At 33.8% G+C, this 21,647-nt stretch overlaps 1 protein-coding gene across 1 annotated transcript in view; it reads right to left on the bottom strand.

Moving 5' to 3' along the window:
* Window positions 1-401: 401 nt before the first annotated feature.
* LOC132757268 (probable methyltransferase TARBP1) overlaps window positions 402-21,647 on the bottom strand; it is a 48,715-nt gene continuing 27,469 nt past the window's right edge. The window contains exons 13-27 of the mRNA XM_060748520.1: window positions 20,955-21,154; window positions 19,243-19,444; window positions 18,369-18,551; window positions 15,944-16,116; window positions 13,790-13,861; window positions 13,213-13,429; window positions 12,062-12,211; window positions 8,036-8,119; window positions 7,061-7,248; window positions 6,510-6,591; window positions 5,736-5,913; window positions 4,967-5,173; window positions 4,160-4,284; window positions 2,701-2,837; window positions 402-891 (exon numbers count right to left, since the gene is read on the bottom strand). Coding sequence (XP_060604503.1) covers window positions 729-891; window positions 2,701-2,837; window positions 4,160-4,284; window positions 4,967-5,173; window positions 5,736-5,913; window positions 6,510-6,591; window positions 7,061-7,248; window positions 8,036-8,119; window positions 12,062-12,211; window positions 13,213-13,429; window positions 13,790-13,861; window positions 15,944-16,116; window positions 18,369-18,551; window positions 19,243-19,444; window positions 20,955-21,154 — 2,361 coding nt within the window. The 3' untranslated portion in view covers window positions 402-728. The remainder of the gene's footprint in view (window positions 892-2,700; window positions 2,838-4,159; window positions 4,285-4,966; window positions 5,174-5,735; window positions 5,914-6,509; window positions 6,592-7,060; window positions 7,249-8,035; window positions 8,120-12,061; window positions 12,212-13,212; window positions 13,430-13,789; window positions 13,862-15,943; window positions 16,117-18,368; window positions 18,552-19,242; window positions 19,445-20,954; window positions 21,155-21,647) is intronic.

The raw sequence follows: 21,647 nt of genomic DNA, 5'->3' as shown, positions 1-21,647 counted from the left end.
CTTCAAAAATTGTAAAAGGACACTAAACACAAAAGTTTCTAAGGAAAAGCATTTTTAAAGATCCTGTATGTTGTAATTAAGATTGTTACCACACTTCAGTGAAATTTTATATATGTACATAATTATGCTTCTAAAACAATTTTCAAACATCGAAGAATATGTAAAATATGCACTGCCAATATTTGTTCACATTATATGTAATCATTAAAATATATGCATTCATTTCTTATTGAAAAATTTGACTTAGACTTTATAGAAGATAAATTTCTAATAACCTCCCTTTATTAACGTGAAATTTAAATTCGGTAATATCTTTATAAATAATGCTTTTTGGAACTTACACTATTTATAAATCTTCATTTGAGCATTATATTTATGATATAAAACAAACAAAAAATTGAGTTACAGGATCTTTAAGGCTTCATGGGCCTCCAAAGTACATTGTTAATTAACAAAAAAAAATTGAGTTACAGGATCTTTAAGGCTTCATGGGCCTCCAAAGTACATTGTTAATTATTGCTTTATAAATTATGCTTGTTTTACAAACAGTACTTAAAAACTAGATTTATTCATTAAAATTGAAATACGTATGTCCAAAAAATAATTACATACTTTAACCTACAAATTATCATTACATTAAACACTGTGATCACATGCTTTCTCTGGCCTTGCAAATCACCCTCAAAAAATATATCTTTAAAATAATATTTCCTAATAAATAGTTATCATCAACTGCTACATGTTTTCATCAGCTGTTGTCGTCTGTATTCCCAGATAAGTATTGCACCACTGACGTGTACATTTAATGACCTAATTACACCTTGTTGAGGTATCTCTACACACACATCCAGTAAACTAATCAACTCTACAGGAATACCTTCCTTCTCATTTCTGAAAAAAAAAACAACATAAAATTATAACAATATTCACCTAATTTTCAATGAAAAATATTTTTGTTTATCTTCAGCATGCTGGTAGCAACTGTTCTACCTGTCCTAAAGTATTGTTGTCAGGATAATGCCCCTTGTCTTGCAACTGAACAACAAATATTCCAAATTTCACGTGGATACCATTCATAGTTTTGAAATAATTCTATTTTCAAAGCAATTTTGGGTATAACTCCTCAAATACTGCTTTCAAAATTATGCCCCTTGTCTTACACTACATCTTATCATGATTACCTAGAAATGTGTCAACAGGACACGGGTGCCCCCACACTCAACTGTTTTGTCAATCTTGTGACTCTAGGTCAAATATTTTTTGGACTACATGTGCCACAAGTTGAAAACTAAAAAACTTTTACTAAGTAAAGGGCAAGAACTTACAAATACTGAATAAATCCACAAGCGAACACCAAGGTGCATAAGTACACATGCTGACTAACATTTTTGTAAACTTTCAGGCCTACAGGTCAAATATTTTTTGAGCTATGCATGAACATGTTAAAAATTGCAAATTTATACTAACTCAAGGACAATACTTCTTACAAAACTGAAAAAACAAAATACCAGGTGCATAGTTCCACAGTGATGTTGATCATTATTCCTGTAAAGTTGGTTCTAACTCAAGCACTCAAGGAACAAATAACACAACATAATAAAACGGTTTTTACTAAGTCAAAGGCAAAGGCAATAACTCTAAAATAATAGATAAATCTACATGCAAAACCCATGGCCCACAACTACTTATTCTCACCAAAGTTTCATGACTCTATGTAAAATACTTTTTAAGCTATGTGTGACAAGTTAAAAATTGCCAATTTTTACTTAGTCAAGGACAATAACTTTACAAATACTAAATAAATACACACAAAAATACCCAGGTGCTGATCAACATTCCTGTAAAGTTTCATGACCCTAGGACAAATACTGTTTGAGCTACGTGCAACACAAGTTGAAAATTGCAAATTTTTACTAAGTCAAGGGCAGTAACTCTGACAAAACAGAATAAATCCACAAGCGAAACCCTGGGTGCACAACTTCACAAACTGATCAAAATTCCTGTAAAGTTTCTTGACTCTAGGTCAAATACTTTTTGAGTTACCTGCGACACAAATTGAAAATTGTAAATTTTTACTAAGTCAAGGGCAATTACTAAAAAAATACTACATATATCCACACGAATATGCAGGTGCATAACTACACATACTGATCAACATTCCTGTAAAGTTTCATGACTCTAGCCCATATACTTTTTGAGCTATGTGCGACACAAGTTGAAAATTGCAAATTTTTACTAAGTCAAGTGCAATAACTCTAAAAATACTAAATATATATACACAAAATTACCCAGGTGCACAACTAAACATGCTGATCAACGTTTCTGTAAAAGTTTCATGACTCTAAGACAAATACTGTTTGAGCAATGTGCGACACAAAATGAAAACAGATGGAGGAACGGACAGACAAGGGTAAATCTAAATGCCCCCAAGTTTTGTGTTGTTAATTTCAAAATTGTTTGCCAAAAAGTGGCTACATTTAATTTTTGCATGACTACGACAATGTCAATGATGACAAGAAAGACACAGCACACATAATAGCTGAACTTTTCCTTTGAAACAGACAAGCTAAATCTGTTGCTATCTACAATATAGAGTTGGGTTAGTGTGTACAAAAAACTTTCAAGACCGCCACCAGGCTAAAGGGTTTAATATACAACTGGAAACATTGGTCAAGCACAACAAATATTTTAAAGATATACCCAAGGAGTAGTAAGGTTTTCTCAGGAAACGTGTATTCAGTTAAGCATACACTGTTTGCTGTCTGCTCCACACCCACTAGTGTATAACCTTCCTGTCGTTTCTGTTGTAAATAGTCAATCAATTTTGTCTCATGTACCTGTATATAACAAAACAAAGAAAGTGACATTATAAAAGTAACAAAACAAAGAAAGTTACATCATAAAAGTAACAAAACAGAGAAAGTTACATCATAAATGTAATAAATCTTATCAAAAACATGGTAAAAGTTAATAACCTAAATCTACTGTCTTACAAATGTACGAGCTAGTACCTCAGCAGGATCACAAACCTCTAGTAAGCCAACTGAAATCATGTCATTAACACAAAATGTTTGCCTGTTTAAATCATATCCAAATGCTTTTAAAGATGTTTACTTGTTACAACTGAACATGAAAATAAAACACTTTAGCTTACTATTTCATTAAATAACTAAGGGCAACAGATAATATCTGAAGTATTTTTTAACCTACATATTTCTAACTTTGTAAGTTTTGTCAAATTAAATTTTGATTAATGTTAAATGGCAAATTTGCAAACACTTTGTGTACTGGTATCCTAGCAGTTTCCCAACCCAAAATCACACTTTTTAACAAATAAAATAAAATCTGTCTACAGACAAGTACAAAACTTTGACAGAACAAATTTAGGTACCTGTCCAGAATAAGCATGTTTTTAATGTAGCTTTTTTACTTTACTTTTTAATTGGAACATAGGCCTGGAATGTAACACCTTTTCTTACTTTGATGCAAAATTTCATAGCAGTTTTTTGAACCTTTTTTATTTTGCTTGTAATTCAGTACCAGTTAGCAATGTTAAGATGATTTTATAAAAGAAATTGAACTTTCAGACCTTTTCCATATCGCCTGCATTATATTGATCAAAAGAATTAATTTACATAGAATGGGCTCTCAGTTATTGCGCATGGGCATCAAAATAGAATTCCCAAGGTGTTACATGTACTTATTCTTAAATGTTGTAAGTTCTCTTACGTAACTTCAAAACATATAAAACACTGTACAATTTTAACTTGTATTTCATAGAAACAAATGTCTCTCTGATTTGCTGAAGAAACTTAGATGCTTTACTGGTAAAAATGGACTGTACTGGATAGAAATGATAAAGGGCCGGAAAACTGCTAAGGGTCGGGAACTGCTAGGAAACCAGTACTGCAGTATTTATGATAGAGAAACTTTATGATAAAAAAATCCTTCTCATCCCAAAATTTGTGACAGTCTGGTCTTGTTCTGACAGTCCAACTGTAACTCAGGACTTTTTATAACCTGGTACTTAAAATATTATCGTAATCTCCAGATTACAAAATTTCAAGGAAAATCCATTAAAAAGATAAGAAAAATCACATTTTTTAAGTTAACATTCCACTTATTTATCTGTAAAATACAGGTATCAGAATTTCCATACCTCTGTTATTGGGATCCATTTATGAGCAGTCACACTCAGTACTTGAAACGCTTTGTCATCTACATATCCCATCTTTCCTAATACATACTCTGATACACCAAATATCTCACTGGTCCGACATAAACCTAAAATAATCATGAGTGTAAAATATCAATTTTTCAATTTTATAATAAGTAAATGAATACCAACACTGATTATTGTCTTTAAAGAAAGCAGGTAACAACTTCCTAAGGTAATTAAAATAAATTTAATTAATACTCACAGAAGGTCACAAAATATCTTACTTCTTTAACAATTCTGGTCAAGGGTTAATCAAGGATCATGTTCGTGAATCAATTTTAGACAAGGCATTTTATATACAATTAAGGAGCTCATAAACTTTCAATGTTTGTTAAGAGTCACATAATTATTATTCATTTGAGACCATTTCAAACTTTTGCAATATTTGACAAATGTATAAAACATTTTACAATTGATTCTTATGAAATCTCATATTATTACCATCTGGTATAAACTACCCTCCTTGCGTTTTGTTAAATATAACTATATATATCCAAGGTCAAGGTCAGTCAACCTTTAAGCTGCTCAAACCGTAAGTGAATAAGCTTTTGCCACCAGAATAGAGCCAAGCCAGCCTGAATTACTGGGCAGTCTGACCAGGTTCTAAACTGTTGGCTGGCCAACTTCAAATTTTCATCTTGATATCCCTAAAATTTATAACAAACAGTTCCGGAAGTAGGTACTAGACAAGTCCATTCAGTGGGGTTAAGGGATAAAATGACAGAATTTAAAACAATCTTCAATTACCTCCCAAGTTCGGCACTTTGTTTATCAGTGAAGTAACAACAACCAGCCCTCCCTCGATGTGTTGTTTCACACCATGATCTACTTCTGACATTGTTTCCTCGTCCATCATCATCTGTCGCCATGGCATTATCTTCTTCTGTACATCACTCTCAGTGTCGTCTGCTACAGTGTCTTCTGCTGCATCTTCGTCTGCTGGATTCTTCAGACCTGGAATTGAAGCATGATCTAGAAATATAAATACATGAAACCAAATTCATCTGCTAAAATGTAAAATTTAATTCTACAAATATGTTTGTTTTCCTTATGTAATACACATTTGTTTCAATATAAATGATAATATATGAATGAATATAAACTGATTGGGAAAGTGACCACAATAATGAAGAGTTTGCCTCTCAATTAAATGATCATAGACTTGAGTCATACAGGGTTCGACCATGTTTCCTCATAAGATAATTCCAAGAAGCTGGCTCAACGATTGGTTTGAATAAACTACAAGCTATCATCACAATCAAGCTTGAATTTTTTATCTTTATACTAAACAAAAATAGCCAGAAATCATGATATAGTGGTTTAAGTTTACCTTAATGAGTATTCATACTAATGCCTCAAATTCAAATTGACATTATCAAAACATTCATGTATAATAAAGTTATTACAATATTATTATTACTGATTGTCATTATTACTAAATGATGATATATTTTTATTCTTATTACAGTCCAGCCCCGTCCATGTTTAATAAATAAATCATAACCAGAGTACTTACTGATGTATTTCCACAAACCGGGATCACACTGCTCAAAGTCCCTAGCAACATTTCTCAGTTGAATAAAACTGGAACCAGTCCCATCATTCCATATAGAACTGTTCTCTATAAATTGTTCCGGCTGGATCCAGTCCTCTTCTGTCAGTGATGTCATCATTGACATTATTTTATATATTGTCTGAAAAAGAAACAAATTTTCAAATAAATAAGAAACACTAATAATGATTACTAGTATATTCTAGAAATGAAATAGGAAACCAATTTAGTAAAACTTTTAATGTTTTATGCAACAAATGACAAAACTTCTTTATTACCAGAATTCTACCCCTTCACAGAACAGAGTCAGATAAATGACTGCATAATTTGACATGGTATAAGTAATTTCTGTGGAAAGTAAATATATTTTGCTGGGTTAAATCAATTAGGTTTGTACATGTAATACCAGTTTTACTAATAAGAACAATTTTTTAAGTTTTCATAAAACTTAACACAATTCTAGGTGTGATCTTTAGGTACATGTACGTAAATATGTAATTTACAGCTTTAAATGGAAATATAGATCTCATTCCCATATGTCTCTAACAAAATTATATCTAATAACTTCAGTAGAACAGCCTACAGTTTACATATACACATACCAATATAGAAAAATTTATATATATATCAAGTAAGTATGAAATATAAGCATATACATGTACCAATACAGAAAAATTTATATACATCAGGCAAGTTTGAAATTTAAGCACCCTCTAGTTTTCAAATCATTTAACATACCTCAAGAGTAAAATCTCTCTCAAAGTCCAGAAACTTGAAGAAGAAACTGTCCAGCAGTTTCTTAACATTTCTTGTGGAATTTCTGAAAATAACAAATGGCAACATACTAAGCTATTTTTTTTTAAATAAGCCTTTTAAATCCATATAAGATTTTGGTTTTGTGATACATCCAAAAAGAAGTACTTAAGAAGAAGTTATGGACCATGACTGTCATTTTTTTCTTTCTCAGATCCAAACTTAAATCAGAATATGCTTCCATTTATCTATTTATGCTATTTTTTTACTCTTTTAACAAAGCAAAATTGAAATTAATTTCACTCAATGACTAACTATAAATGTAAAACATTTTTTGCATTAAAAATGTGCTTTTTTTCTCTCAGTAAAATCAAAATTGGACTTACGGTGCTTACTAGCTTTGCTGTTGGAGTAAGACCTTAAATGGCCCTCCATAAATCTACTTTCTGCTGGATAGCTTGAATGAAGCACTGCTGCAGTGGCTTACAGTAACCAATTAAATATCTTAATGCTAAAATGGACATTAAACTCTATACCTATTTTGCTGACTAAAGTCCACAATACAGGTAAGTATAGCATTTTGTTTCACAATGTCATGAAGACCTAGTTGATGACACTGTTCCCAAAGTTTGGCCATGACGGCTTGAGAGTAAATCCTGGTGTGGAAATGGTGAGCCATACACCATGGTAGTATGTTAGGTATTGCCTGTTTGAAGTATTCAGTCTGAAACAACAATCAATAATATGTTTCTTTAGTCATACTTTTTGTTGCACTTTAAGATTTACACAGACTGAAACATATTGCTACTTTTAAATTTGAACAAGTTCAGGATAACATTAATATAAGTATGGTTCCTTGTTTTTTGTTTTTATTTTTTTGTTAGGCTGGTACACTGGCAATATTAATACCATATAGCTAGTTCCATGTTTTCTACTAGTTTAGGATGACCCTCATTACTTAAGTGCATGTAAGGTACATGTATATTCTGGAACATGTTCTGATACATTGGTAGCAGTAGTAAGGTAGTTGGCTACCTTCACATAAAACAATTTAATAATAAATGTAACATAGACCTGCATGTAAATATACATTCTTTACTCATCAGTGTACACACTTAAAATTAAACAAAACTTTTTTAGTTTTTGGCTATTGTCTTGCACAATAAATCAATGGCTTATAAACTAAAAATATATTCTTTACATTCCATTGTTTTGACAGTCCACAAACGGACAGCAGGAATGACAAACAAGGTAAAATGAATATTCCCTCTACCCATTAGTCGTGACATATAAAGATCCAGTTTAGGCATATAAAGATTCAGTTACTTTTTTCATATAAGAATTACCTCTAGGATCTATAAAATCAAGGAAAGAAAACAAATTCCGCAAAATTTTGGTTTAGGAACTACATTGTACATATTCAAATTACTGTTCAGATCAAATTTCAAATCTGAATAACTTTGTACAACTAGAGATTGCTGTTAGTTGAATATGGAAGAATTAGTAATTACCTGTTCACTGGTAGGCAGGTGAGGTCCCATATGTATAACAATACATAATAGAGAACATAGAGTCAGATTCTTGGTTTCTCTGTACTGTAAATAAACAATTATAAACACTATGTCTACATATATGAAGGCGTATAGTTGAAATTACAGAGGGTTATAAAAAAACAAATTTGGGAAATTTAAAATTAATCGAAGTAAAATTTTTCTAATTTTTATTAACTAAGATAGCTTGTTTCTTAATTTGTGACCTTTAACATATCACCATAAAAATCTTTTTCCATTTTATCTTTCTGCTTTTGCACTAGCTCTTGCCAGCTAGAAACATTTGTCTTTGTATAAATATTTACAATAAAAGTCAAACATCACAGCAGGCCTTCTTGCCAACCTTCTTGCCAAGGCTTATCTGGAGCAAGTCGTTGTTTCTGTATGCAAGAAACTCGTTGTGCCTTGTGGTTCCAGGAAAGGATAAGAGAGTGTTTCAATAAGCTTACAGCTTCCAACACAATCAAACTTAAACATTTTTTTTTTTGCTATTCATAGCCCTTTTAGGCCATTTTTCATAATTCAAAAAATTATTCTGGAAAAACGGGGAGAGTGAATGATCTAAAAGTTTGCACACAAGTTATTGGTTTAAATGGAACTTTAATCTTAACAAGAGGGCCATGATGGCCCTGAAGTCGCTCACCTGTATATAGGCCCCCAGAGCGGGGCCAGTTTAAACCTCAGGGCTTTTATTTGAACAAACTTGGTAGACACCCATTAGAAGATGTTTCATGCTAAACATCTAAGGTCTAGGTCGTTGAGTTTTTAAAATCAAAGGGCTGCAACCTCTGTGGTATTTTCTGATCTTTGCAATCTAAATCATACTGACTATCTGTATGTATTTTCCTATATAAGTTTATTTTTATATACTATAATTAATCTTACGACTGCGTCTATAACAGTTTGAGATTGATACATATGGAATTTTGCATGACTAGAGTTGCATCAAAAAATCATTTTCATTTTTTATGACAGCCATACTTTATCCTTGCATATCGTGGCTACTTCCTTAAAAAGACACTTCAAAAAAAAAAAGTTGCCTCGACTAGGATTTGAACCTTGGGCCTCTCACACCCTAAACAAGCGCGCTACCTCTGTACCACGGTGAAGTAATACATATGTAGCTTGAATAATAACAAATACATTGTAATTCTAAATTGAGAATTTCCATTCCGTGTTTGTAATCCTTACTAATTTCGAGGTATTTTCTTCACTATAAACCTGTTGTTTAACACTGATGAAAATAATTTAGCGAAAATCTTCCCGCCAAAACAGTACGACATGTATATATTCCACTACTCGACAGTCAGATTTATGTGTACTACGCTCTGGAGTATTCGGTAATCGACATAGCTAAAAATAGCATTTTCATTGATTAAGCTTTACGGAAATAGCCGAACATTTTTCATTGGGTAAAAAAGATATTCATCCGCGAAATTTGTGATTGTAACCTCATATTTCTATTGACTACTCTAAACTTTTAATGCACTGTAATTCGTTAAATGCATACATTAAAAATTATTCTTTATTTTAAATTGCTGGTTTTTAAGCAGTTCTGAGTGAGAACTACTTTGCGTTGTTAGGTCTGTTAGGAAAATTTGTGTTAGACCGTGGATGTTAGCTATGTATTTACTGATCTTGCGATCAGAAAATACAAAAAAGAATTTTTAAGTTTTAACTATACACATATAGTTAAAAGCAATGAAACCCCTAGGGCGGGGCCAGTTTTTAAGTTTTTGCTATACACATAAATAAAATTTATGGGGCAGAGCCAATTTTGACCCAAGGGCTTTTATTTGAACAAACCCTGTAGACACTCACTAGAAGATGTTTCATGCTTAGTATCTAAACTCTAGCTATTTGGGTTTTTTCAAAGAAGATTTTTTTTAAAGTTTTTGAAATACACATATAAGGAAAATCTATGACCCCCGATGCGGGGCCAATTTTGACCCCAGGGCTTTTATTTGAACAAACTTGATAGACACTCATTAGAAGATGTTTCATGCTAAATATCTTAGCTCTAGCTCTTTGGGTTCTTTAAAAGAAGATTTTTTAAGCCTTTACTATATGCATATAGGGAAAATCAATGACCCCCGGGGCCGGGCCAATTTTGACCCCAGGGCATTTATTTGAACAAATTTGATAGACATTCACTAGAAGATGTTTCATGCCAAATATCTAAGCTCTACCTCTTTGGGTTTTTTAAAAGAAGATATTTTAAGTTTTTTCCTATCGGTTGCCATGGCATCCAGAGTTCTGCATGGAATTAAATTCTTTAAAATTTTTAAAGGTGACCACCAAAGGAACATTCCTGTGAAGTTTGGATGAAATTGGCTCAGCGGTTTATGAGGAGATGTCATTTAAAGTAAAAGTTTACGGACAGACAATGTCTATGTAAAATTAAGTGACCCCCTGGGCAGGGCCAATATTAACCCTACAGTCATAATTTTAACAATCTTGGTAAAGGTCCACTAGAAGATGCTACATACCAAATAACTAAGCTCTGGGCCGAATAGTTTCCGACAAGAAGATTTTTTAAAGATTCCTTATATAATCTATATAAAACTAGAACTCCGCGAGTCAGATGTGTTGCCTTGTGAACAATGTAGTTTAGGAAAAATGGCCAGGACAAAAATGAAATATGAAAAATAACAAAGGGCAATAACTAAAAAAATAATAAGTGCAGAGCAGCAGTTTCTGTGCACTGCACTTCTTATCAATAAGATCTATCATTCTATGATGTTTCAAGTGCATAGCTTTCATACTTGAGGAGAAATGACCAGGACAAAAATAAAGGAAGAAAATCAACAAAGGCCAATAACTCAAAAAAATAAGAAATGCAGAGTATCAGTTCTTATGCACTGCACTTTTTCTTAATGAGATCTATCATCCTATGAAGTTTCAAGACCATAACTTTTATACTTTCGGAGAAATGGCCCGGACAAAATTAAAGTATGAAAATAAACAAAGGGCAATAACTCAAAAAATAAGAAATGCAGAGTACCTGTTCTTGTGCACTGCACTTCTTCTTAATTTGACCTATCATCCTATGAAGTTTCAAGTCCATGGCTTTCAAGTCCATGGCTTTTATACTTTAGGAGAAATGGCCCGGACAAAATTAAAGTATGAAAATTAACAAAGGGCAATAACTCAAAAATTAGGAAGTGCAGAGTACCGGTTCTTGTGCACTGCACTTCTTCTTAATGAGATCTATCATCCTATGAAGTTTCAAGTCAATAGCTTTTTTAGTTGAAGAGAAATGGCCCGGACAAAATTAAAGTATGAAAATTAACAAAGGGCAATAACTCAAAAAAAAAGAACTGCAGAGTACCGGTCCTTGTGCACTGCACTTCGGGTTATTGAAAGAACATGCATACCAAGTTTGAAGTCAATCAGACTTATAGTGACTGAGTTTATGCTCCGGACAAGCTTTTATGGGACGCCGACACCCGACAAAGCCGCCGACACAGACGCCGCCGACAAAAGTAACCCCTATATGTCACCTTTTCAAGGCGACACAAAAATGAAGTGACCCCCGGGGCGGAGCCAATATTAACCCTGGGGTCATCATTTGAACAATTTTGGTAGAGGTCCACTAGAGGATGCTATACATCAAATATCTAAGATCTAGGCCTTGTGGTTTCTGACAAGAAGATTGTAAAAGATTTTCCTATTTGTTGCCATAGCAACCAGAGTTTTTAATGGAATTTAAATTTTTAAACAACTTTGAAAGGGGTCCACCTAAGGATCATTTCTGTAAAGTTTGGTTGCAATTGGCCATGTTGTTTAGGAGGAGATGTTGTTTGAAAAGTTTGATGCCATTTTTTGAAGGACGCACGACGGACGCAGAGTGATGACAAAAGCTCACCCTTGAGCACTTTGTGCTCAGGTGAGCTAAAAATAACTTCCAGTCCCATCATGTAAAAAAAAACTGTAGAGTCCCTTTAAAATTTCTTATCATTGTATAAAAGGTACAAATAATCTTACCTTTTCAAATAGAAGCCAGAGTTGTTCTCTCAGGTGCCTATGTCTATGCATTAGCCACATAGCAACCCATTCCAGCAGATGCCTAATTGAAGGCTGGGTCTCACATTCTAAATGGCCCCAGATGATCTTCCAAAGTTCATCTACATAGTCCTGAAACACAAAAAAGATAACAGTTAATGAAATGTTTTATTCAAGATATAATTTTTCAAGGTTTTCAGGTCTAGGCAAATCAATCGATCTAGTACTGTTAAATCTAAACTATATTGTCCTTCTTTGACAACAAGAAACATATCTTTTTTCATTTTTGGCTGGGTTTTACATCCCACTGTCACTGTTGCCGTCAGATAGTTACTTACATCTTCCTTGAAGGAGCAATACTTCAGATAATTCTCCAGGCATGTTTTAGGTACAGTATATTAAGAATATGGCTGTAAACCTAGTACGACTTGAACCCAAGATTCCTGTGTTAAGAGGCAGACACCATAATCACTCTTGACCTTGCTTCCAGAATCTAATACTAGTGTCATACAACAAAATAAAATAGTGAAAAACAGAATCCCTAAAGAAGGCCCAACACGACAAAATTGTAAATTGTTGCAGGCTCGGTTTGATTGAGCCTGTTCATGGACGGTACTGGAAAGTGCAAGTTACCGTCCACGCCCCCTAGCACCCCGGGTTTTAAACAGAATTTCAACATTTAAAAAACGAAAAAGTGAAATTTTGAAATTTTTGAAACTCCGCAAAAATGGGGTATATGGCTCATAAGGTTCATATAGGAAAATGGCCATAAACCTTTGTTTCGACTTTAACCCCAAAATTCCTTGTTTTAGAGGGAGACACCAAAATAATCACCCTTCTTGGAACCAATTAGGCTTTCCAAAAATTTAAAAAAAAAGTTTTTTGGTTTTTTTAAAACAAAGTTTGGGAATTCCCCAATTAAAAATAATTGCCCCCCTTTTTACCGGGGAGAGGGCCAGATTTCACGGGGTTTACAAAAAAAACCCTTTTTCCCCCCCCTTATTGGGGATTCCCCCCAAAAAAAATTTTAAATCAAAGGGCCCCCCAAAAATTTTTTATTTTAAAAAATTTAATTTTAATTTAAATTTTTTATTATAAATTTTAGATCTGTAAAAAAACCTTTGCAAAAATGCCTGTAACAGTAATACAGTCTGTATTAACCTGTGTCTTTGTCTATGGACCTGGCTATTAGAGAACCTGTTTGTACTGCCTTTAGCTACATCATCATACACCTTTAGACAGCGTTTCATTATCTTCATTGCTAGGCAACAGTGAGACTGGTTGTCAGGATTCAGTAGACACAATAAATTGATGACTGAGACTCGGACTAGAACATCTTCATTGCACATTCTATATGATAGGGGGAACAAATAGTGATAATTCAATATCTGAAAAATGTGAAATATTCATTGTAAATGTATAAAAAAAATATAAATGTTTCTTTTGAATAAAACAAAAATGTCTGTACTTTTATTCTAAACTAATAATGCAGTAAAACCTTTTAACATATTATCATATAAGTTTAATTCTCAAAAAAAAAACCCATTAAATAAATCTGTTTAATTTAAGTTTTGCTCCAGTAAACTTTCACACGCTTCAATTAAACTTTATAATTGTTTCTATGTAGTCATAAGTACAGAATTAACATTTAATTCTTCACGTAGCAGTAAGGACAGATTTTTTGGCAGCTTTACGTATAAGACAACTTACGGTTTAACAAGGCCATGAGCTGGACAGGAATCACCATCTGTTTCCAATGCCGCACATATATCATGCACTTGTCTGAGAAAATAAAACAGTTTAACAGTAAATCACCGTACAGTGCAAACTCTAATCAAACATGAATGAATGAGGGAAATGGTAAGTTCTTGTACAAATGCGCGATTTCAAGGGATTCTCTAAGAAAAAAGTACTCTGTTATGTATATAGAGGCAGATGGCCTTTTCTCCATACACTAGGATAACAATCTTGATAACCATAAGACATTTTTTTCGCCAGTTTTTTTTCTCAATATTTTTGCTATAAATGTATGTTTTTTTCAGGAAAAAAAAAGCTTTTTAAATTTACAAAATTTTTGAAGGGTTTTGGTGGTTAGGGAGTCACAAAAAGTATTCTTAAAATAGCTGCTTTTTTAAAACCCGTTAAGAAAAGCCATTGTTTCAAATTTAAAAAGAAACTTTAAAAACTCAATCTTTAAATTTTTTGTTTGGGTTTCCCGGAAAGGGAAATTAAAAAAGTCATTTATTCTTTTATCTTCCCTAATAAGCATTTTAAAATAAAAAGAAAAATATCACTAAATTTTGAAATTTAAAACCCAGGGAAAACTGCTTCGGAAAAAGGAAGTAAATGTAAAAAAGACCTTGCAAAAGAAATGGAAAAAAGAGTTATGTTTATTTTCCGCTTTTAATTTTGGGTTTACCACTGGGTGAAGTTTTTTTGAATTAAATTTTTTAAAAATCCCAAAAAAGGGAAAAGAGAGCTTCTTTAAAAACTGCATTTCCCTTTAAATTTAGCCTTTACCATTGAATGAAGTTTCATTGAATTCTAAACATTAGTTTTAAAGTTATGCACCTGACAAGGAAAAGTATCAAAGGGCAATAACTCTGTTATTTGTGCACTTGTGCACTGCACTTCCTCTAAATGTGCTTGATGATTGAATGAAGTTGTATTGAATTGCAACTAGTAGTTTTCAAGTTATGCTCTGGACAAGTAAAAGTAACAAAGGGCAATAACTTTGTAATTAGTCAGGATGGAGTTATGGTTCTTGTGCACTGCACTTCCTTTTATTGTGCTTGACCATTGTATGAAGTTGTTTTGAATTCCAACCAGTAGTTTTCAAGTTATGGTCCGGAAAAAGAAAGCAATGGAAAAGTAACAAAAGGCAACAACTCTGTAATTACTTTAGATAGAGCTATGGTTCTTGTGCACTGTACTTTCCCTTATTGTGCTTGACCATTGTATGAAGTTGTTTTGAATTCCCACCAGTAGTTTTCAAGTTATGCTTCAGACAAGGAAAAGTAATAAAGGGCAATAACTCTGTAATTAGTCAAGATGGAGTTATGGTTATTGTGCACTGCACTTCCTCTTAATGTGCTTGACCATTGTATGAAGTTATACTGAATTCCAACCATTAGTCTTCAAGTTATGGTCCGGACAAATGATAGCAATGGAAAAGTTACAAAGGGCAATAACTCTGTTATTACTTTAGATGGAGTTATGGTTCTTGTGCACTGCACTTCCCCTTAGTGTGCTTGACCATTTTATGAAGTTGTTTTGAATTCCAACCAGTAGTTTTCAAGTTATGCTCTGGACAAGGAAAAGTTTGTTTGTTTGTTTTTGGGTTTTACGTCACATCGACACAGTATAGGTCATATCGCGACGTTCCAGCTTTACTGGTGGAGGAAGACCTCAGGTGCCCTTCCGTGCATTATTTCAGGCACGAACGGGCACCTGAGTAGAACCACCGACGTTCCGTAAGCTAGCTGGATAGACAAGGAAAAAGTAACAAAGGGCAATAACTCTGTAATTAGTGAAGATGGAGTTATGGTTCTTATGCACTGCACTTCCTCTCAATGTGCTTGACCATTGTATGAAGTTATATTGAATTCCAACCATTAGTCTTCAAGTTATGCTCTGGACAAGGAAAATGCAACGGGCGGCTGGACCGACTGACCAACCAACCGACCGACCACCGAGTGACTTCTATATACCCCCCCAAACTTCGTTTCGGGGGTATAATTATGTATAAACTTATTGAGAAGTTATCAAATTCATTTTTTCGGGTGGATTCCAATAATAACATAACAAAACTAAAGCTCTACAAGAGCAGTCAAAATGTTCCTATAGTTTATAAGAATATAATACCTGACACCCCTCCTGATGAGAGCACCAAACATAGACAAGTCTACAATGATTGTAATAAACTTGTCAGCATGAAGTAACATATCAGGCTCGCACAATACCTTACACAGCTGAGTGGCAAGTGCATTCACCACACCATTCTTGTCCTTTCCAACCTCTATCAACTTTTCTGCATACTGAAATTAATAGGAACTGTTAGTGGCTTAGTGCAACAACAACTGATGGTAGGACAGTGTGATCAACTCAGTGCTTGATAGTAAAACAAGACCCTGGATAATGTAGAAATTTGTAAGCTCAAAATGGGCCATAATTCTGTCAAAATCCATATGACAGTTTATGGGACTTAGACATCTATCTCCCATTAAGCTCTTTAATATGTGTGTGAAGTTTCAACACATTCCCTAAGTTTTGGAGAAACCAGCTTGAAACCAAAATTTTAAGCAAATTGTTACACAGATGCTAAAACCTGAGTACAAAAGCTCTCCCTATTCTTCTAATAGTCAAGCTAAAAATGCATCTCAAAATATACTAAAGTCAGCTTAAAAAAAGCACCTTGCCAAACCAAAGTAAAATATAGGCCTGAATTTGTTATCAAAATTTCTTTATTTCAAATTTTATATTAAAGTCAAAATGCATTCACTTGGAAACTTTGGAAGCTTATTGGTTGAAGGACTTCAATGTTTTATAGCCAGTGATAAAGCTTTGTGACACAAAAACAAACAGACTGACCACAAACAATATGCTTTCGCCAATGTTAATACAAGGCTATAAAAACAAGATATGTTTGTAAAACATGTATGCCCCCTATCAGCAGCCAATAAGTCATGTGATAAGGTTATTATGCATGACTTCTGACTCAGTGATGAAACAATTAATAAGGGTTATCAAGTATCTACTGGTCATGACCTTAACCGTTGACCCCTTGACCCAAAACTCAATAGGGGTCATCTGCTGGTCACGACCAATCATCATACAAAGTTTGAAGTTCCTAGGCCTAAGCGTTTTTAGTTAATTGATCAGAAACCGTTTTTACCTACAAGGTCAATGTGACCTTGACCTTTGACCCCTTGACCCCAAAATCAATAGGTCATCTGCTGGTCATGACCAATCACCATACCACGTTTGAAGTTCCTAGGCCTAAGGGCTCTTTAGTTATTGATCGGAAACCGTTTTAATATACAAGGTCAATGTGACCTTGACCTTTGACCCCAAAATCAATAGGGGTCATCTGCTGCTCATGACCAATCACCATGCCAAGTTTGAAGTTCCTAGGCCGAAGCGTTCTTTAGTTATTGATCAGAAACCGTTTTTACTTACAATGTCAATGTGACCTTGACCTTTGACCCCTTGATCCCAAAATCAATAGGGGTAATCTGCTGGTCATGACAAATCACCATACCAAGTTTGAAGTTCCTAGGCCTAAGCGTTCTTAAGTTATTGATCAGAAACCGTTTTTACTTACAAGGTCAATGTGACCTTGACCTTTGACCCCTTGACCCAAAACTCGATAAGGGTCATCTGCTGGTCACGACCAATCATCATACAAAGTTTGAAGTTCCTAGGCCTAAGCGTTTTTAGTTAATTGATCGGAAACCGTTTTTACCTACAAGGTCAATGTGACCTTGACCTTTGACCCCTTGACCCCAAAATCAATAGGTCATCTGCTGGTCATGACCAATCACCATACCAAGTTTGAAGTTCCTAGGCCTAAGGGTTCTTAAGTTATTGATTGGAAAGCATTTTTACCTACAAGGTCAATGTGACCTTGCCCTTTGACCCCTTAACCCCAATATCAATAGGGGTCATCTACTGATCATGACCAATCACCATATCAAGTTTGAAGTCCCTAGGCCTAAGGGTTCTTTCGTTATTGATCGGAAACCGTTTTTACCTACAAGGTCAATGTGACCTTGACCTTTGACCCCTTAACCCCAAAATCAATAGGGGTCATCTGCTGGTCATAACCAATCACCATACCAAGTTTGAAGTTCCTAGGCCTAAGGGTTCTTTTGTTATTGATCAGAAACCGTTTTTACCCAAGAGGTCAATGTGACCTTGACCTTTGACCCCAAAATCAATAGGGGTCATCTACTGATCATGACCAATCACCATACCAAGTTTGAAGTCCCTAGGCCTTAAGGTTCTTTAGTTATTGATCGGAAACCGTTTTTGCTTACAAGGTCAATGTGACCGTCAATGTGACCTTGACCTTTGACCCCTTGACCCCAAAATCAATAGGGGTCATCTACTGGTCATGACCAATCACCATACCAAGTTTGAAGTTCCTAGGCCTAAGGGTTCTTTAGTTATCACTCGGAAACCATTTGGTCTACGGACCGACAGACCGACGGACCGACAAGTGCAAAGCAATATACCCACTTTTCTTCGAAATGGGGGCATAATTATGAAATATATGAAATATTTTAACCTCTGTAAGTGCTACTATAACTAAAGAACCTTCCTCCAGCTGTAACAAACATGGCTGAAATGCTGCCTGCACAAATGCTTCTAACACGTCCCAAAATGCCACTATTCTACGAGACTCCTGAAAACTTGCCCAGCACATTTCCAGAGTAGATATCAATTTGTCCTCAGTCACCATCTCTTTAACCTGAAATATACATAATATCAAACATACATATTAGTATATCAGTACATAACTACTGCATTAAACCTTTATTTGGTTAAATTCACATCTATCTTTATGCATTTGTCCTTTCTTTTATTGTGACATAGGGCTGCAGTTCTTCTTAGGACTAACTGAGCAGTAACAGTTGTCACCTTGTAATATGACACAGGTTAAATAAATGGCATTTAAAAAGTGTATAATTTAACTTAACCAAATAGAACAATGACTTTTGATGCTAATGTCAAGCACTACCTTTATAATCATTATAACATATTTACTTATCATACAGTAGTTCTTACGTGAATTAACCTTATGATTTCTTCTACTTTATCTCAGTATTACAATACACTTCTAGCCCTCATTTCGTCGCATCAAGGGCAGATAACTCAATTAAGAAATCAGTAACACCTTACTTTTTTTTGCTTAAAATATCTCTGTCATATTCTAATAGCATGCCAATTTTAAAGGAATTCTATTGAACAGTATAATTTTTGCCTACATGTCTCTATGAAAATTACCAAAAATGTCCTTAAGCCAGTGCTAGGTTTGTTACCCTTCATGAACTGACTCAATCAAACTGACCATCAAAATTTCATCTATTGATTTCAATCTCATGTTCTCGAGTGATATCCATTTTACAAGAATATTCTCATGCATGTTTTGTCTTACTCACCTTCGGTATAATCATCCTAAGGCACTTTAGCACTATCACAGATGTCTGTTCTGTTCCCACAGATAATGTATCCTCTGCAAGGGCCAGTAACTCTAGCATGTCACACCAGGGGGCAGCACTGTGCTGCAGCGCCATCTCTACAATCTGCCACTGATTCTCCAGGAATAGGGAGCTTATTTTTCCCCATTCTTGTTGACTTAGTCTACAATGTGAGAAAACAGCCCATTATATATTGGATATGTTTCACTTTTCTCAATGATGGATTTAAGTTAGAGGCTAGATGCTAGCTAGTGTAGTTCAGCCATTTAGCACAGGTATCACAGACTATGCAAACAGAGAATGTAAATAGCTATTCAAGTATACCTTTAAATAATTTAAAATTAATTTAATCCAAAACAACTGTACTTTGCTAGAAGTACTTGTGTCTGTACTCAGTTAATAATGCACATGAAAAATATGCATTTACATGTGACATGATTTGTGACATGTCCAACAATAAAATGCTATGTAATTCTTACATTTTGACATCCCCAGATATATTAGATAATTGTACCATACTTGTTAATGGTAAATTAAAACCTACACATGCTGAATTTCTTAAATGGACTTGAAAAAAGTCCATTATCAATTATGGAGATTTAAAAATAAAAATAGGAAGTTGATCAGCTAACAGTATAGAACCTGGTCAGATTGCATAGATGCGAAGAGTGGCCTGGCTCTATACTCATACATGCCATAATTTTTAGACTCATTTCCGGGACACTTTTCATTTGGAGGTGGGGCATTGATCAGCAAACGTATTTTTTTTAAATTTACATAGTGGCATACAACCTATATTACCGGTATTTTAATACAACTTGCAAATTTAATGACACCATAAAAGACAAGAATGTCAATAATTATTAACAGTTTTTCTATCTTTTTTAAGTATTTAGGCATCGTTAATTCAATCAGTCACAGAATAGAATAAAGCTATGTTAAGTAATGACAATTAGCCATGTCGTTTACCTGAAACATTCGCGGAATCTTGTAGATTTTATCACCTCAAATTTAGCGGTAATTTTCACGGTGTTTGACCACTAATAACTGCCTTCAAGCGGATTAAATTTATACTGGCCAGTTGTTAATTACAGTGTATGACACCTTCGCTCAGGAAGCCACATGGGGTAAACATTTAATCTTTTAATTGATCAAAATTATTGCCGATAATTGTTTGTTGGAAGGGGCACGTAGATATACCAATCAAAGGATTAGTGTCACCATTGCAATGCTGTTAGGGGATAATCGTTCGTTATTAGTGTTCTAGACTAGTTTATAAAAAAACTTGACAATAAAATTGTATAAAAATGTAAAATTTCTTGCTTCAAAGTAGATTATTTTAGATTTTTTTTTACCGGGACATAAATCATCTCCGGGACAGACACCCTTATTTCCGGGACTGTCCCGGGCATCCGGGACGTTATGGCATGTATGCTATACTGGTAGCAAAGGTTAACAACTTTAGATTTTCCAGCAAGTAAATATCTTAAAAGATTAAAAATATGCATTGAACCACTATCAATAGAACAGTTTTTAGGATATTTCAAATCTTGTTTACAATACATTATCATGTTCACTTATTTTTTACCGTTTTTGCCCAACATATCACATATTATTTTCAATAACCATTTGCATTATAAATCTCAACACTGCACTTCTAACACAGGCAATACCTTTGATCACCTGATGGTTTGGTGAAGTTTGAAGTCAACTTCCATGTCTTTAACATCTCACAGATTTTATTTCTCAATTCCACATGCCATTTACTATCTTGGTCACATGACTTTGTGAGATCATGTGACAGGAAGCATGATAAACTTCCCAGAATGCAAACTGCTGACAACTGCTTCATTTTCTTTGATAAGTTCATGACCTGTAAGATAAATAAAATTTAATGAAAAACATAGATTTCATATAATCAGAACATATAATCAGAATAATTATTTTCATCCTCAAATTAGAAGATTATGTATGCAAATTTGCTACAAGAATATATTTTATTTTCAAAGAAAAAAAATATTTTTTTTTCAAGAACACTTTTGTTAAGATGTCATTCATATTAATGTGACAATGTTTAAGTGACCTTTATTTTAATGTATCTTCAAATTTCATTTCTAAAATTGGTTAAAAACTAAATTTCTTGTATTTATTTATGAAACTAAAAATTTTTTTTGATAACTGAATTTCAGTAAAAGCTTATATAAAATGACCATGTGTTTTCATTTATGTTGTTACACTGTCTTCTTTCTTTTCTTCAAAAATGTGCACATTAAAATGCAGACCAACAAAGTTTAATATTAATGTAAATTAAAAACTTTAACAATTTTTTATGTAAAAATATTCATGTAAATTCAAAACAAATTTTT

This window comes from Ruditapes philippinarum, unplaced genomic scaffold, assembly GCF_026571515.1.
Source record: "Ruditapes philippinarum isolate M1 unplaced genomic scaffold, ASM2657151v2 ctg770_1_1_1_1, whole genome shotgun sequence".
In the NCBI taxonomy this organism is placed as follows: domain Eukaryota; kingdom Metazoa; phylum Mollusca; class Bivalvia; order Venerida; family Veneridae; genus Ruditapes; species Ruditapes philippinarum.
Note: the sequence above shows the minus strand (reverse complement) of the source record. Positions and strands in the feature narration are given on the sequence as shown.